The sequence below is a fragment of the Ptychodera flava genome, chromosome 20 (assembly GCF_041260155.1).
Source record: "Ptychodera flava strain L36383 chromosome 20, AS_Pfla_20210202, whole genome shotgun sequence".
Lineage (NCBI taxonomy): Eukaryota > Metazoa > Hemichordata > Enteropneusta > Ptychoderidae > Ptychodera > Ptychodera flava.
The window spans coordinates 18,648,438-18,668,440 of NC_091947.1; the positions used below are offsets into that span (position 1 = coordinate 18,648,438).

Consider the following 20,003-nt stretch of genomic DNA (forward strand, 5'->3'; position numbering starts at 1 on the left):
ATACATGCATACATACACACATACATACATACATACATACATACATACATACATACATACATACATACATACACACACATACACATATACATACATACATACATACATACATACATACATACATACATACATACATACATACATACATACATACATACATAGATACATACATACATACATACATACATACATACATACATACATACATACATACATACATACATACATACATACATACATACATACATACATACATACATACATACATACATACCTACCTACCTACCTACCTACCTACCTACCTACCTACCTACCTACCTACCTACCTACCTGTCTACCTACCTACCTACCTACCTACCTACCTACCTACCTACCTACCTACCTAACTACCTACCTACCTACCTAGCTACCTTAAGGTATGGATCCCAAGCAGGCGTTAATTTCGTTTCAACTATGGTGTTTATTTCTTGGCAAACAAGGTTATACAGCTTTTCCCATGTCTCAGTGTGTCTTGTAGCGCAGTGTGATCGTCCTTCGTCGTCCTTCTTCAAATTATCGAAACACGAGTATGTAAACAATACCTTAAAGACTTTATAGCATTCATACAATAGCTGCGCAAACGCTGCCCACTCAGGGTAAAGATAAAAGAAATCAAACAATCATAAATACCAAAACAGCTTTTCAAGGTACTTATAAAGGAACTGCTTGTACAACGCTGCATTTAATCTAGTTACTTTAGAAAACAAGCTCATAAAACGTACTTGAGGTCATTGAAGATGTCATCGCCAATTAGCAATGCGTCAGCTTTTGTATTCAAATCGACATATAATCGTGATCCAGGAGTTTTCATTGTAAACGTTGGATTTTATGTTCCGACGTCGGTGAGCGCTGGGTTTATGACACTTGATGTTAGATGTTTCAAAAGTCTTGGAGGAGTGCTTTATACCTCCCTAAAAGTCTGCATGTTTACAGATAGTTTGGAGACAAAGTATAATATAGAAATATATTGATGATGAGCAATATTTTGCAACGGAATGTACAGCCTGTAGTTACAACTCTGACGACGACGAACTACAAACTAAGTCTTTCTGGTAAGAGTGTCGATCGTCCTTTACTTTTAAAATTGACAACAACTGCGTTTCCAGAAATTGTATCTTCACCCGTATGGACAATGACCGTCTCGGGTCTCCGACTTTTGACGTCAGAAACGCAGCAACGCGATACCCTGCAAACGGCATTATGTCGTGACATGACGTCACGTGATCCTGGCGGCATTACATGTGAACGGAGCCATTAATTGATACTAGGAAAACATACTGCTGATTACATCTGAGTGGTATCGGTGAACATGCGGAGTAGTCGCTCGTGAATTTAATACGAATTTAACAAGATAGAACGAAAACTTTTTTTTTAATAATCTAGTGAGAAGTGATGTAATTCTAGCGTTACATATATGCACGTTCCATACAAAAATCTGGACACATCTCACATTTATTTTCCACGGCCAACTTTGCCGCAAATATTCTTCAACTATTTTTCATGTCAAGTGTCACTAGTCTCTTTAGAGCAGAGAAGCTGGGCTTGTAAGAGTCGAGACTGCACTCTAGCGCCCCCCCCCCCCCCCCATTTCTGCCAATATTTCGCACTGACAGTATTATGTAACATCTCAGGGGAAAAAGTAGAGTTCACGATTAAGCGCTCGGACACGTATTGATTCACGAAAGTCACGATTAGATTTACTGCATTTTTGTGATCACGCAGATCTGTTTTCCATATACGTCGAGACGTCCATCCAATCAGACTGTCCTTCAAAATTACGATCACCATGCCGCAATATCGTGGACACGGTACAGTGCCAGTATACATAGAAGAGACCGAAAGATTTTCTCAATTTACGAAAGTAGCCTGTTGATTTTTTTTTTTTTTTTTTTTGGCAAAGGCGTTTCACAGTCAGACAGCATCAGGGACATGTTTATAACAATTATTTTTTCCTTTGAGAATTAAGTTTCCTTTTGCATTGAAATAGGGTCATATTAATCTGTTACAAGGCTGCTGAGCTCGTAGTACAGCATGGCACTAAAGATTTTTAGATTGAATATACTTTCGGATTGCCAAAGGTGAGTCATACTAGACATGGGATGTTGTTCCATTCATTTCATTCAGTATCTTGCATTGGAAGTTCTCATAGATTTAAAGAATCGCAAGGCTAAACGCCCATTTCTGTTTAATCTTTTAATCATAACTTGTGAAATGGTCACGACAAATTTGACCTTTATCACGTTTCATCGGAACCTGTAGACGAAGAGCGAACATACATTCCTTGTACACGAACTGTTGAAGTTGGTGATCAACAGCTCAACAAGCTAAGCGCATGAGGGTAATTACTGGCTTACAGGAACAACCCTTTTGAAAAAACAGTCTAAGTAAACAGACGGGACACTGAAGAGAAAAGATCCATCGTCTGTACAGTGCGGTGAAAAATGAAGGATGGCTTTCGTATATGAGTGAGCAAAATATCTACCCGAAATTTTTGTCATTTTTTTAATCGTCATACACCAGCTTTCTTCAATATTTATGCATAGTTAATCGACCGGAAAGCTATTACTATGAAAATAACTGTTTTCAATAGGCTCTGTTCTCATACTACATGCGATATCCATAGATTAGCCGTTTACAATTTAATAGATTGGCGAAACGGTTGAGAAAACACGGACGTCATTCGTTTCTCCAGCACTTGGGAAATGTCTGCGGCTAAGACTGAATTGGCGGCAACTGGTGGCTTTAATCAAGCAGCGCTCTTTCTGAAGTGAAATTCATACAGTTGAAACACGGATGCAAATACAAACTAAAATTGCTCCTATTAACATTAGCGTACGTATTAACATTAGCGTACGTATACTTCTAGTGCTTCAATTTTGTTGTATTTATCCAATTTGAGCTTTTAGTCAAATTAGGTCTATTATATTGGCTTTACTTTCTTTCCAAGGAGGTTCATGTTGAAACTCACTGTAGGAAACAGCGACCATTTTAGGGTCTTCATGATGAAGAGATACAAAATGCTTTTGTCAAAGTTGTCGTACGTGTAAGCTCTATTGAATGGTCATAGCGACAAAGTCAAATAGTATGACTGAAAACTAGCAAGGTCTCAAATTATGTAATGACCAGGGAGTTTGCGGAAATACAAACAAGGTTCTTCCAGTTCAACTCTACAGTTTCATCAATATCGTTCAAGCATTACTACCAGGGCTTGAACACGTTTCCTTTCTGTGCCTACATAAAAATACTGATGTGACCGTTTATGATGGCGATGAAACTACGCCGTGCGTAAAACAGCAGGTTTTCATGAACATTCAAGGGATTTCTGTATTTCCCCGCCTAGTAAAATCCATGAGAAGGATTTATCATCGGCCGGAAGTAATGTTTTGTGTCTGTTGTATTTTGGGCTCTAACTGACACTCGTTAAACGTTTGATGGCTGTCATGGCAGTGACACCACATGCTTGCATCAGTTCGCCAGATAAAGAATCTCACCAGAGGGCCTCTTCTACCCTTTTGGAAAAGAAAATCATGCAGCAATAATTACAAACACATATGAGGCGAGTCAGTACTCACGAGGAAAACAACCATATATCTAATCTTTGCATTTTCCTCCCAAGCCCGAAGACCCATTTATTCTTATAGGTATATATTCACCTGTTCCAATTATTCCACAGTTACCATGGAAAGAGGAAAATCTAACCAATCAAAGATTTTAAGCGGGTGGCCGCTTTTTAAAAAACAGCGCCCTCACATGGGCATTTTGAATACCAAGGAACGCCCCTTTGACCATATATGGGCATATTTAGATAACAGGTGACTGTATACCTTTAAAGAAACTTAGTTTTGAGGAACATTTGAGAGTTATATTGAATCATCAAATACAGATAGGGAAGGGTCCTCGATATTTAATAGTTTTCCGCGTTCCGGGGGGTTTACTTGGGATTTAAGGTGTATGCCTGAGCTACACAACTTAACTATTCTGCTATATATAAAATGGAAAATGTTAACAAATAATAATCATACGATCGGGTGATAAATTCAGTCTTCAAGGGGGATGCTCTCTGCACAATTTTAATTGACTATATCTTTTTTTTGCCTTATTGAAATACGAGCAACGTCAATTTGCTTGTTTCAAGCGCCAGTTCGTTCGAAATGAAGTAAGACACATTTTGCTCGCCGCTGAGGTGTTTGCATAAGGAGAGAGTAAATTCGGGTAAAAATCGCCGTATTTTAAAATTGTCTGTCGTAAATACAACACATACATGCACACACAAAGTTAATGTAATAAATCAGATGTTTAACCAAGGATGACCACGTGATATCGAAGCGTTGTTGCCATGGCTACGATAGGTATACTCTGACATGCGTGGATCAGTACCTTTTTGTCCTGTGATACTCGAATTCCGTTTTAGTTGTTTAGATATCGCCTTCTCAGGCATCCATCAGACAGCCTTTCCCCGAGTCGACAGCGAGATGACTGCGACGCAGCGTTCGAAAAGCTTTGCATTGATGCCTTGATTTTATGTGCGGTATTGCCGTTGTTTTATCAAACGGCCATTGGGCCTCCTGGTTTGTACGAGGCTCCTGCAACCGGGTGGTCTTCGATGTGCAAGCATCGTTCACTGTCGCTGTGCGTCGATCGTTTCCTAGAATTGAAACCATGCAGTCAACAGTCAAAGCCTCGTCGTCTGCAGAGCCACCAACTGGACGGGAAATCAGCACGCATCCCGAACTGGAAGCCGCCAATACGACCTTCGATTCGCTGACGGTCGAGATACCAGTTGGAACACTTCTCTTGGGAATAACGGTATTCACGCTGTTCGGCAATTGCCTCATCTTCTATGCAGTGTTCACATTCAAGCGTCTGCGAACTTCTTCCAATTTCATAATCACCAGCCTGGCGGTCTCGGACCTGCTTACGGGACTCTTCGTGATGCCCTTCAGGGCGGTAACCGATCTCTCCGGCCAGTGGTACTTCGGGTCCACGTTCTGCGATCTGTGGATAGCCATGGACGTCATGTGCGGAATTGCGTCCGTTTTAAACCTTATACTCATAAGTGTTGATCGCTGTTTAGCGATAAAGCAGCCATTCCGATACAAATTTCTGATGTCCAAGTTCAGAGTTTGTGTCGCAATCTCCGTTATTTGGGTCGCTTCTGTCGTGTATGCTTTTACGCCCGTTTGTACAGGTTGGAATACGTTTGGAATTAACGAGAAAAATTTCGTCAAGACTGACAGGGGAGCCATCTGTTTCTATCAGTTGAGCATACAGGCGGCGCTCAGCTATTTTGTTCTGTCATTTGCCGCCCCGTCCGTCATGATGCTTGTCATATTCTGTCAAGTGTACCGAGCGACAAGGCTGCGAAGTCGACGTATCAATATTGTCGTGGAGCCTCTTGCGCAGAACGGCATAAACAATGAAAACGGTGACAGATCGGCCGCTAGTGTCCCTGCAATTAACAAATCAATCGAAGCCCGAGCGTGCAAAAAACTGGGAATTATTCTAGGCATTTTCATCGTCTGTTGGACTCCCTTTTATGCCATACAGTGCGCACGCTCGTACTGCCCTCGTTGTGTCAGCCCGACCGTCCAAAAAATCTCCTGCTGGTTGGCCACCTGCGACGCGGCCATCATCCCGGCCATGTACATTCGCCTCAACGCGGGTTTCCGCAAGGTGTTCCTCTCCATCCTGGCGCGATTCTTCTTCTGCATCGGCGACGTGGAAATGTTCGACGATGAGAATTCCAATTCCTTGACGAACTACTCGCAGAACCTGCCGTCCGTTAGATCAACCGTTGTCGCCGATTCGCTGGAAATTCCGTCCTCGCCGAGGACACCGAGAACGCCTCTGAGAGACCTATCGGTGTCAAGGGCATGACCTCTTGCGTAAAACCAAGACTGTCCATTCAGAATTGCGGTCAGGTTTACTTATTTACCCAATCCATCGACTGCTCCGAGAATCAAATTTATAGAATACAAACAGTTAAGTTAAACGATGGCTCAAGGTAATATGGAATTCATAATAGATCTGACTTTCATTGAAAGGTCGCGCCGAAGATTGAACGGGTAAATACATCAATAAAAATGTCTAAATCAACATAGCTTCTAGTATTGTTTAGGGTATAAAATGCTTGGAATGACGAAATCGTTGATCTTACATCAGCAGTATTATTAATCGACAGAGCACTGCGGTGTCGTGTGATTTACTACTAAAATTATGTCTGCTTTTTTATGCATAAAATTGTCGATTTTTTGACAATTTCTAAACATCAGTCTGGAACAATTTTTTTTGTTCATATCAGTCAAACACATGCAATATGCAAGCAAGAATATCAATGAACACATCTTTTTATTGTAATTTCAAACGTAAGGACGATTGTTTTAAAGAGTCTCTTTAATTTGTTGTACTTCGGTATTTTAATGACATCTTTGCCCGAGTAATTTCGCATCGAGTTCCATAAAACCATTTGCTAAGAGATGGCCATGTCGCGTATGGGTGAGACCGGGTTTCCCCTCCCTCCAAGATCATTGCCAAGTAATGATAATAATTACCGAAAGACCTAAACTGCTAAGCAACTGTTGCCTTGGAAATTTGTAATATCCATTAAGAATATGATTAATTTTATTCGTAGGCGAACAATTAATAGTGTTGTGCTTCAGGGGTTACAAGGCCGGAGTTACCAATCGTAGACCTTGTGACGTCATCAAAATATAAATGAATTTAACATGTTCTGAAAATAATTGGGCAACAGTAGTCTCAAACTCTCCTGAATTTTTTGGTTTCGCACAGAAAATATCCCTCTACTTCTGAGGTGGATTTTTGCCGTCGAAAAGGTAGCTCTTAATTTTTTAATACAGCAGTCGAAAGCTTGCACTTTTCGCTTACATTGGAAATCTTTTTTGTGATATTCAAATGAAATCGAGCAATTCTCGAACGATCCACCTTATTCTATGTTTTCAAGGTCATGTCTAAGATTCGAGCAACATGTTCGTTCATAGAATCAAAATTGAACAAGTGAAATTGAAATTGAAGGCCTTTCAACGGTACCAACATGATGTTGAAATGTATGTTCTTGTAATCATTTTTTATTTATATTTGTATTTTATCTTCATTTATTAGTTCTTGTAGTCGCTCACTTATTGATTCATTAATATTCAAAACATTTTTATTTCGCACGAGTTGCAATGTGTACAATTTTTGCACTTCGTTAAATATGCTTAATTGCGTTATACATTCAAGCTCTATTCCGGTTAACTGGCCATACCCTCACTCATCAGGCCTACAAGATAATAATTGTAATAGTATTGAAACACAATGTTTGTCACCTTGAGAAAAAGGTTAAAACGTCATTCAATTTTAAACATACGAGTAGGCAGTAGGCTTTGACCATCAAGTTCATGTTTTCAGTATCGCACATGAGTGACTTGATCTTTGCACACAAACTTTAGAGAAAGTAACGGGCAAATCCACTGCTCGAGATAACGGCAGCGCTGGCCCGCTGACTGTTGTCACGCAATCACACTTTCAAAAAAACAAGTCTCGTTTGTCTTAACCATATCACTATCTTGCAAAAAGGGTATTGCAAAAGTAAGGCCTACCTGAAGATCGCTGGGCCCGATTACCATTATGAAAACAATGGATTTTTTTAAGGAGCGCCCTCAGCATTTTTAAGCAACTTGATCCAAAAGGATTATGTCACTTGTAAAATAGTCAGTGTTGGCCCAGCCTTCCTCAGTCTTGCCCAAGTGGTGTGAGGGTTGTCTTTACGGATAGGACCTTAAACGTTTGCAATGACATCTTGGAATGGCAAGCGCTAGACTGCGTTGTTCGCCACGGAGAGTTGGAGTCAAGACTAACGTGAAGGGTGAATGGATATCTCGGCTGCCCACTGAATAATAGCCTGCAAGTAATAAGGTTAATTACAATCTTATTTACTTGTAGTAGATCTCAAATATATTAGGAACTCTTGTTTCGGGAAGATTCCGTCCGACGCATGTTACTCCATGTATACATAGTTCCTAATACTGGCAACGTCTTAATCTCATAGACTTACACATTGCCATTGTGTGTTAAATCTTACCTCAAGGTATACTTTCCGCTCTCAGGTCTTTCGTTTTGAATATATTCTATTGTTCCACTTCGGTGTCTAACTGAATGATCTATTTATCAATAAAATTCACCGGAAAAGCGTACTTTGGGTACCTTTCCCACGATCTTAAAACCTGTGTCTAGATTCGTCTTTTACGATACCGTATTTTTGTTTACGTCTGTCACCCCCGCGCGCTCTCTCCCATACGGTATAAGGAGCGGCTAAGCAAAAGGGGGCTCATTGATTGACAAAAGCACACAATTTCAATTGCTCACGCCATTAAGCATTAGCACGTAATCAAATAACTGCAAGGTCGCTCAGAAGTTATCTCAAGTTAACGAAATCATACTCGGAGCAGATTAATAGGAATTCAATGTATTCGAAACTTGAGCGTTCATAACTTCCTTCCGATGACGTCATGATATAATGGCTCTGAAAAACGGCAATCGTTTTTTTCAACAGGCCTTCTTACATATTAAGTTTCCCACTCAGCTAAAAATCGTTTCTGCCGAGTCAGTGTCAGCGATTAAAATCTTTTGCAAATTTGGAGAGGTGACGATTCAAGAATCCCAGGGACAAGACTATACAAAAGACTCACACAAAATCATAAAATGCTTGTCTGCGTCCAACCAAACTCTAGTTAATTTTTTTTTAACCAGGGGCGTTCAGTAGTGGGTTTTTTCAATGTTTCTTCAGAAAAACTAGAACTACCACTTGAATCAGCATGAATGGATTTAGAAAAATGGTTTGCTGGTAATGAAAACAAGCAACTTCTTTCTATTTTAAAGACTCAGTAAAATATATTCCTTCAGCCTGTAGTGTGATTAACGATGGGGCATTCCATTTTCCGAGCCCCCAAAGTGTAATATCTTAACGTGTAGGCTGCTGCGTGTGAGTTTCTATGACCGATTTGGAAACTGTGCGCTCACCACAGCCTCCCTAAAATGAGCGACTTCCAATTGCTTAATATTTTAATGAAGTAATATGCAATATAAGTCCGTCAAGATATAAAGGATGAAAAACGTAGTCTTAATAATTATTTGTCGCGTATTGACATATCAGGTTCTGTAGAAAAAAAGTATTTAATTATTTTGTCGCATTATTATCCACTTTTTATATTATATAATTCATTTCCATCTTTTTATCTCATTTCCCTCTGTTTGTCCTGCTGATTCAATTTCTGACAACAGCCGTGGGGCTTATAAATTTCTATTAATAAGCTATTCAGCAGGGCAGTCACTTTTCTATTGTGCATGATTTCACTTAGCGGTCGGGTATAGATGACGTCAGCGATACAATGCCAAGCGATTTAGAGGTTTCAAAAATCATGTTCGGGGACTGGACGTGTTGCCATAGGGACTGTTTTCTCGAAAGGGGCCCTTCGGTAGAATTTCAGTGTCACATGTCAGTCACCACATCAAAAAGGATCTCGGATTTTAAAAGCAATCAGAGTTACTTATTTTTTCACATTGCCATTGGGTTGCTGTTATTCATAATTCGCTGCGATTGTGCTCGACGTCATTCGCAAGCCCTTAAAGTATGAAAGTCCTTGTTCCGGTTATGATTTAGCGGCTGTGACAGGCCCTGTGACGTCGCGGCTCGCCTGATATCGACGACTAAATTACAGCGTTTACTCTACTGTGTATTTTTCTAACTCTACAAATATGAATAGTCGTCCACTTTTGATGATAATATCAGTATCTGCAAAATGTCACTGCTACTATATTACCGAATTTCAACGAATTCCCCTTTCACTGTCAGGAGTGCCCGCTAGTGTAGGTAAGAGCGAGACATTTTACATTCAATACGAATCACCCTTGTTGCTCGTGGAGATTTGTGTGTTTAAGCGACGCGTGGAGGACATAAAAGAAGACGATTGGTCACCTACGTGTTTAATATGATCTGGAGAACTAGGTGAATTTCGATCGATGCACTATGCAGCAAGGTCACACAGCGCTGCAACAACAGTATAGCCGATCACATTTCGTGTCATCGGGCCGCCATCAAGATCCATCAGCGCGGATAGTCAATTAAGCGAATTCTATCAGTAGATTCATTTCCACTTATGCGAAACCTACTGTGTGAAGTGTTCGATTCGCTCATAATTCACTCTACCAATTTGTTGGGCTATCAAGAGCCTCAAATGAGAAAACAAAAAAAAACTGGGAAAAAATTATCGCGATCTAACTGATAAAATAAAGATTTAAATGATGATTGTGTTAAGTGTTATTTTTATTTCATAAATGGCAGTCAATGAAAAGACTAATTTGATACATTTATTGAATGTCAACATATTTATATTTAAAATAATTAGAGAGATATTTGAAAAAAATTGTTCCGCATAAAGTGGCATAATTTTTTGTGACATTTTTAAAAACCTCTTTTAAATGCATACTGTGAATGGAATGACCATTATATTACACACTTTATTGGCAGATCGAGCGATATTGCGAAAAAAGAAGACCGGTACATCAGAATCCCGACCTTTCACCATTTCGAGAGCGAGCGCGCGCGGAGGATATGTTATCGTTCCGATTAAAATTGTTCCAGGGTGTCCACAAGAAAAAAGAGCACTTTACTGTGCCACTCTCTCAGGGTTGAGATCGCGTCCGGACTCCCTAGCTTCGATTCAAAGTGCGCCGATGACGAACGTCAGATTGTCGGAACTAAAATATTCAGTGAGCTATCGAAATGAAAATTTCTTCGAAAAGCCGTTAATTTTTTATCGATTCCGCTAGATCAGCGAATAATTGAAATATCGAGCAGTGACAGGTGATATCGAAATAACATGCCGAAAAGATGTTACAAAGAGACACATCACTTAAAATATGTATCACTAGGGATTAAAATCAGCACAGCGTGAAAATGCGCAACATCCACGGTATCAAACATTAGTTGCTTGCAGTTGTGAAAGGAAATTAATCGCCGCACTCGCCGTTTCGTTTACTCACAACCGTATCCGTTGCTACATAATTTCCGATCCTCTCTTTTTAAAGGCTGAATCACTTGATTAGAAAAAAAGATGTGATCGTCAATTTCTATCTGTTTGCAAGTTTGTCTGTCGATGTAAATCTGACTCCGTTATGACTCAATTATGGATAATTCACCTCACATGTCGTCGATATGTCTGTCGCTCTGTATATGTCTGTCTCTGTTTGTCTGTCTGTCTGTTTTTTATTGTCTGTATGTCTTTCTGTATGTCTCTGTATGTATGTATGTATATATATATATGTATGTATGTATGTATGTATGTATGTATGTATGTATGTATGTATGTATCATGTATGTATGTGTGTGTGTGTGTGTCTATACACAAATACACACAGAGAAAAGCTGGTAGGCACTTGCAGACGGACAGACAAATTGACACACAGACTTAATATAGAAGGGGAGAGACATAGATACACACACTACAGAAAAAGAGGCAGGGTGATAGCCAGCCAGTTAGACAGACAGACAGACAGACAGACAGACAGACAGACAGACAGACAGACGAACAAACGAACGAACGAACAAACAAACAAACAAAAAGAGATAGGGAAAGAGAGAGGAATAGGGCCGGGGAAAAGAATCAGGAGTCGCGGCGTGGATAGTGAACGAATAAACATAAAGTGAGAGAGCAGTCATATTCTATTTCACGCAAAGGGTGAATATCCTATTTCACACGATGGGTGATGGCTGTTCCATGCCATATTCAGTATTCAACTAAGCAATTAGACCATACGACAATACAGACTGCACGGGGTGTTTTAGACTCCATCATGGGTTCATATAAGTAATTGCAAAAGTCAGTTGTACCAGGCGCCAAATGTAAAAAAATTAATTTACACAATCAAGCTTTTTAGAGATAGAAAAGATGGAAAATGTATATATAGAGAGAAATTATATATATATATATATATATATATATATATATATATATATATATATATTATATATATATATATATATATACGCATATAGGGTATGCATTTATACATGTAGAATACATACATACATACATGCATAAATACGTACATACATACATACATACATACATACATACATACATACATACGTATGTGCACACATACATTCGCAAAAACATGCATAAACACACACACTATACATACATATAAACAAACACAGATACATACATGCATACATACATACATACATACATACATACATACATACATACATACATACATACATACATACATACATTACATAAATACATAGAGCCTGGACTTGGATAAATTTACAATCAGCCTCGCTTTCGACATACAGTTGAAAACGAGGTTGAATGTAATTTTTTTCACTGTGAGCTTGTCTCGAAAATATTTACATTCAGCCTCGCTTTCGACATACAGTTGAAAACGAGGTTGAATGTACATTTTTTCAACTGTGAGCTTGTCTCGAAATATTTACATTCAGCCTCGCTTTCGACATACAGTTGAAAACGAGGTTGAATGTACATTTTTTCAACTGTAAGCGTATGTCTCGAAAATATTTACATTCAACCTCGTTTTCACTTTGCATACATACAGCTGTAAAATTTATATACACGTAATACCAACTGCAAAACTTTATATACAGTCTCGTTAACGTTTTCACATAGATGGGACTCGGAAATTTATTTTCACATAGATGGGACTTGGAAATTTACACGCTGGGAAGTTTTATACATAGACTCGGTGGGAAAATTTTTACATACAGCTAGCTGGGAAGTTTTATACACAGACTCGGTGCGAAAATTTTACATACAGCTAGCTGGGAAGTTTATACACAGACTCGGTGGGAAAATTTTACATACAGCCAGCTGGGAAGTTTTATACACAGACTCGGTGCGAAAATTTTACATACAGCTAGCTGGGAAGTTTTATACACAGACTCGGTTGGAAAATTTTACATACAGCCAGCTAGGAAGTTTTATACACAGACTCGGCGGGAAAATTTTACATACAGCTAGCTGGGAATTTTATACACAGACTCCGTGGGAAACTTTTACATACAGACTCGTCTTGGATTGAGTGTAATACCTGGTGATCATAAAGCGTGATTGAACTCTGCCCGGTATCGTACGCGGCTAGACCCTGGCAAGACGAAAGCCAATACACGCATAGTGCTGGCGCTTGTGCTATTCACGTGCATTTGAACTTTCCGGTTTATTTTGATCTAGTAAGGTAGCCACAACAATAATCGTGGTATTGCTATCAGGTGAGATCACCACTGATCTGGGCTGCTCGCAGCCTAGCCCTGTGTACATGTCTGTGAGTTCCCGCGTTATACGGCCTGGAACACACAGACCTGTACGCAGGGCTACTCGTCAACCATACAACGGCGTCAACCATACAAAGATCGTTCACTGAGACCGCTGAAGTCCGTCAGCTGTGCAACGAACTTTCGCGGTCTACACAGTTACGAGAATAAAGACAAAAATTTAACACTGAAATCTTGGTGCAATAAACCCATGCACAATGATGGATGAAGATAAATTTGAGTAAAAAGACAGCAATGCTTGGTCTTGACTTTCTTCGGGCTCGGGGCATTTGACACTGACAGAAGGAGCATGGGGCATGGAGCTAAGGGACTAGTCAGTTGCTTCAGCCAGAGGGGCGGTGGATTCATTGGGTCACCCTGTTTTTGACTTTGGTGATGGGGGGCACCATGTTTTTGAAATGCCCAATAGGGGGGTCAGTGTGTTTTTCAAGTTCAACGAGGGCTCATAATTGCATAAAATGCATTGTGCCAGCCTCAAATTTCAGCATTGAGTTGCATTTTAGGGCGCCCTTCGGGCACGTTACTTTAACAATAATAAGACATATTTTTAGACCCCTGTCCTAGTGCAAAACTTTATATATTTGACATATATATATTTGAGATATCTGTATGTTTAAAATTTTTCGGCGCACCCTTGGGCGCATTTCTGTAAAATATCAAACATATTTTTCAGCATGCCCTTCATATGAAAAGCATGGCAAGTTCCTGATACTTTCTGTTTTCTCTATAAGAAGCAAGATGCACTATAATTTCAATCACATTTTCCTTACAATAGTTTCTGGACATCTGCTTATGCATAAAGAGAGTTGGAATACATACAACGCATTCAAAATACTGTACTCAAACTTAGAATTGACACTTTTAAGTTCATATCTTACAACTGACATGACACCAATTTCATTAAAACACAGAATGACTGATTGTTGAAAATATACTCCCGAAAATATATATATATATATATATATATATATATATATATATATATATATATATATATATATATGTATATATATATACTGAATTATTCAATTTATATTCCACCTTTTGTTAACCTTTGTTTCACACTGGGGGGTCACCCTGTTTTCGAAAGTTGGAAGGGGGGGTTCAGCCACTTTTTGACGTCGGCAAAAAATAATCCACCGCCCCCTAAGCCAAAGACACTGACCAGTCCCTAATACAACGGTTGTGTTTACGAGAATTAGAAATGATCAGACACTCAAACACCAGTATAAAATCAGCGACGCTCAACCGACAGAGTATATGAGATTCATTGAAGACGGCATGGAGGTCGCAAGAGATCTCTTTCTACCTTCATGCCATGTTCAATGAATCTCATATACTCTATCGGCTGAGTGTCGCTGATTGACTGGTGAATTGGAATGTCTGATCGTTTCTAATTCTCGTAAACACAACCAAGCACCATGCTCTGTGTACTGCCATTCTCCTTGCGTCGAATGCCCCGAGGAAAGTCCAAGAATTGCTGTCTTGTTGCACAAATTTGCCTTCATCCGTCATAGTGCCTGGGTTTATTGCACCAAAATTTCCGAATTAAATTTTTGTCTTTATTCTCTTAACTCTGTAGACCGCGAAAGTAGGTTGCACAGCCGACTGCAGTGACCTGCAGTGAACGAGCACTGTGTGGTCGACGTCTAGCGCATGTCCTTTCTTCTACCACGGTCCCGTGGAGGGACTGTGCTTCTACGAACAGCCAAGATCAGTGGTGATCTCTCGTGATAGCAAAACCACGGTCATTGTTGTCGCTAGCACAAAATAAACCGGAAAGTTCAAATGCACTTGAATAGCATAAGCGCTAGCACTATGCTAGCTCTTCATGGCAGGGCTGTGTGTTACCGGCGTTATATACGGCCTCCCATGGTGGCTCTTGTGGTGGGAGGCCGTATAACGCCGGTAACACACAGCCCTGCCATGCAGAGCTAGCACTATGTATGTATCAGCTTTAGTCTTGCCAGGATCTAGCCGCAAAAAAGGCAGCCCACAGCCGGCCGGGCTGTGCGCGGTCTTTTCCTAACGTGTTGCTGTGAAGCAGCAGCCGCTACAGACCAGCGCTGCAAAGGAAACAGGTCAGAAAAGCCAGCCCACGCGCACGGCATATGGGCTACAATAATTGCACCTAGCCTGGATCATTCTTAGCTCCATGGCCCTGCGTACGATACTGTGTTTTCCCAGCGCGGCGCGAGAGGCCTACCGCCTCCCGTCCAGCACCTTCAACGCCGGGAACGCACAGCATCGTTTTGCGGTTGTATTAGTCAGCCAGAACAAGTTCATATATATAATTTTGCGGCTGTATCAGTAAGTTAGAGCGAGGTCCTATGTGTATAAATTTTGCAGCTCTATCAGTAAGTCCGGACGAGGTCCTATGTGTATAAAATTTTGCAGCTCTATCAGTAAGTCAGGACGAGGTTCTATGTATATAAAAGTTTGCAGCTCTATCAGTAAGTCAGGACGAGGTCCTATGTGTATAAAATTTTGCAGCTCTATCAGTAAGTCAGGACGAGGTTCTATGTATATAAAATTTTGCAGCTCTATCAGTAAGTCAGGACGAGGTTCTATGTATATAAAATTTTGCAGCTCTGTCAGTAAGTCAGGACGAGGTTCTATGTATATAAAATTTTGCAGCTCTATCAGTAAGTCAGGACGAGGTTCTATGTATATAAAATTTTGCAGCTTTATCAGTAAGTCAGGACGAGGTTCTATGTATGTAAAATTTTGCAGCTCTATCAGTAAGTCAGAACGAGGTTCTACGTATATAAAATTTTGCAGCTTTATCAGTAAGTCAGAACGAGGTTCTATGTATATAAAATTTTGCAGCTCTATCATAAGTCAGAACGAGGTTCTATGTATGTAAAATTTTGCAGCTGTATCAGTAAGTCAGAACGAGGTCCAGCTGTATCAGTAAGTCAGAACGAGGTTCTATGTATATAAATGTTTTCGCGTCGAGGCTCGACCCCTGTCCAGGCTCTATAGTCTGTGTATGTATGTATGTATGTATGTATGTATGTATGTATGTATGTATGTATGTATGTATTTATGTATGTATGTATGTATGTATGTATGTATACGTATGTATGTATGTATGTATGTATGTATGTATGTATGTATGTATGTATGTATGTATTCTACATGTATGAATGAATACGCTATATGCGTGCGCGTATTTTTTACTATGTATATGTATGCATACGCAAACGTGTGGGCAATGTATCTGTATGTACGTATGTGTATACACACGCACACATATATATATATGTGTATATATATATATATATATATATATATATATATATATATATATATAATTCCTCTCTATATGTACATTTTCCATCTTTTCTATCTCTAAAAAAAGCTTGATTGTGTAAATTAATTTTTTTACATTTGGCGCCTGGTACTGTTGTGCTGATAGTGTGATGGTGGTAGCATATTCATCAGTCACTGATTCACATTATGTAATCTACTATACATTTCGATGAGTCAGTAAGTAAACACTGATTACACTAAACTTGATCCTACTTCATATTTGCATCGTTTTAATCTATTTGAAAGTTTGATTAAGTTGGCGTCGAACACCTACCATAAGGGAGCGTTCAGTTATCATAGCCGGGGGTTGCCCGGCGAATTCTTCTTGCGCCCACCTCAAACTAAGAGAAATAAAATAATTTTTATGACTCCTTATAGAAAATGGTTAATAAACTAGACTTCCCAACACAAATCTACACAGGGCAAGATATGACTATCAGAGCCAAGAGTCACAACTGGCCAAGTCTATTAATATTTATAAGTTTACTTTACCTCTCTACTAGGCCGAATAAGAAAAAAATGAGCTGTTCCGATAACCCGACTACCCTAGTTTTTACCTGCCGATCCTAAACTTTTTAGAGCTACGTAAACACGGAAGTAAAAAAAAGGATAAAAAACTGTTAAATCACGCGTTCGTTACTTGGCATTTGATATCTGCTTGAACGAGGATGTCTTTTATGGGGTTTTTCCTTTTATATGTATGATACATTTTTCTGGATATGTTTTAGGCAGTGTTTGAGCGCCCAGAACCCCTGAAAAATGGATATTTAAAAATAAAAGCATTTTGAAAAAAATTCCTGCCGACCTAAATACCCTATTTTTGGAAGCCATGCTATCGGAACAGCACAATTTTTTTTTTGACCTTATTACACTAATGATACCCGAAAAGTCAAAGATTGGTTCTTACTTTTAGATTGGTAATCCCTTACCTTTTTGGCTTAGAGCACTTTCTGAATTAACTTGAAATCAATTTTAACAATTAAAAATTGACTTTCCTTTACCTAGCAAATTAAATCGCACCATGAGCCCGCGTTACAAACCAAGAGGTAAACAGCATGTCAATGTCAGCAAGGTTATGAAGATCAAGTTTAACGTTACCGGGACTGAGAGCAAATGTGCATTGAGAAATCCGAACTTCGCTCTTATTATTCATCCTTTAACTAGCATTCTGATTTTTCCCACCCTGCGTTGTGACTAGAAAATTACGCAAAGCATCATTCGAAAAAACTTCGCTTTGTGGGGATTAACCGGACACTCGTCTGGCAAACATGATGGTGCCTCCACTGCACAGTCAAAAGGAGCCCACGACAGGAAGTCATTGCAATTATGTGTAAATTTTGTTCAGCTCATAGGATTTAAATGTAGACAGTTTGCTATGACGTCTCAAACAAACTCTGTGATAGAGTTAGGCTGCTTTTTTATATAGTTTTGAAGTTATTTATTGCACAGTCAATCCACACACTTGAAAACAGGATGTCTAACATTAACACCTGACCAGTACATAGGCTCAGGGGTCATACAAATGGCTAGAACAGCCACTTTGACCGACCAGGTACACGTTAAAAGTGTCAAAAACATTGGGCCGATCTAACATCAGTGGAAAAAACACCGAGAACAGAATTAGTGGATGTGTTATAATATCAATCAGGCCGGTTTCTGTGTGAAGATTTTTGAATGACGAAAATCCTCTCCCACGCCGCATGCCATCTCTATAGGAAATTTTGATGTTTGGACATTTCAAAATTTTTGCTCTTTGTGTAACTTAAAGCTAGAATATCTCTGACTTTAGACATTTTTTTCGGTGTTTTCGCTCAATGCATCAATTACAGTCTCTTTGTTTCCTAACAATTTTAAATATCCCGTGTCGTAAATACAACTTGTGAGTGTGTCATGTGCATTGATGTTGGTGAAAACTAAAATTGAAGCCGGGACCTGCATTTGATTATATCAACACTATACCAACGCCGGACACAGGCATAGAGTAAATGTCAACAGGCAGAGTGCTGGGTACGCTGATATGCTGTGGGAAGCACACCTATAGCAACTGTTTCTGACACACACAACAAAAACCTGAAAAGCAATTGTCAGTAGTTACACTTACTAGGAGTTTCATTACAAATATATTGCAATGAGCATTATTTGGTGTGGAAGCAGTCTATGTTAATCTGGACTATGTCCAGATTAATTCAATTGCTAGCAATGTAATGGCCGCTGCCAGTGCAAATTTATATACTTTGTATTGGCAAAATCATCATGAACAGCATGTTACATGTAGTATGGGCCCATATATCAGGCGGCCTGCGTCAATTACCCTATGGGTTCTCAAATATTTATTATGAGACTGTTGATATTGAACTTTAAATAATATATTCTTGAAAATGTATCTGAAATAGGTCTTGCATTGAGACAAATCCACCATGATGTAAAATAATTTGAGTGTAATGTCAAATGTTGCGCTTAATATTGGCCCAATATTGGCAATATATCTCATAAGTAAACACCTCGCAATTTCTATTTGAAGGCTGTTACTCTTGAAAGTTGAAATAAATATCGCGTAATCAATGCATTATCTTAAAAAGATCCTACTTTGATACAGATCCACAATAGAGTAAAAACAATATAAGTTGTGTCAAGTATCATGTGTTTTGCGTTTATATAATTGTGTGTCCATATAAGGAGTCTGAAGCTGTTAAGCCTAATCACAAAGGTCCATCTAACTTCAGCCGCAGCATGCCATGAACCTGCGGAATCCACTCAGCTGGTAAACACTGTTGTAAGACATGCCTGTATAAACTTACCAGGGCAAGAAGTTAATAAGACAGAATGAAACGCATGTACTTGTATTTCGACCACGTTGTACTGAATTCGGAGAATGAAACACGAAGCTTCCGTACACAGCAACAAAGGCTTTTTGACAGGGTGGAAATCTTTGTACATCAAGTGCCCCTCTTTTGTAGGCCTACTGTTTGAAAAAACTATTACCCACTTTACACTTTTTCGATTTCAGACGACACCCCCTACACGCGGACTTTGGCGGCCCACCCCTTGCCTTAACATTGGAACACTCCCTATAGGATCATTTGCATGCTCCTCGCGGAAATATCAGTCAACAGGTATCAACTTAGAGCAGCGACTTTGTTGAGTCCTATTGGGGACGCGGATGACTGAGCGTGAGCTGATTTGCATAATAAATTCACGTAACTTGGTTACGGGTGACAACTGACACGCTGAGATATTATTGGACGTCAGCGGAGCATCATAAGGACAGTGAAGTTCGGTCATACCAAAAGTTACTGAG

The 20,003-nt window shown here is 39.5% G+C and overlaps 1 protein-coding gene across 1 annotated transcript; it reads left to right on the forward strand.

The window, feature by feature from the left end:
- Window positions 1–4,454: 4,454 nt before the first annotated feature.
- Window positions 4,455–8,250, forward strand: LOC139120220 (D(1) dopamine receptor-like). The gene has a single exon (XM_070684426.1). It carries the CDS (start codon window positions 4,561–4,563, stop codon window positions 5,914–5,916), a length of 1,356 nt encoding a protein of 451 aa, XP_070540527.1. The 5' UTR covers window positions 4,455–4,560; the 3' UTR covers window positions 5,917–8,250.
- Window positions 8,251–20,003: the final 11,753 nt, after the last annotated feature.

Coding starts and splice junctions, on each gene's coding strand:
- LOC139120220 (XM_070684426.1), top strand. CDS start 4,561: ATGTGCGGTATTGCCGTTGTTTTATCAAACGGCCATTGGGCCTCCTGG.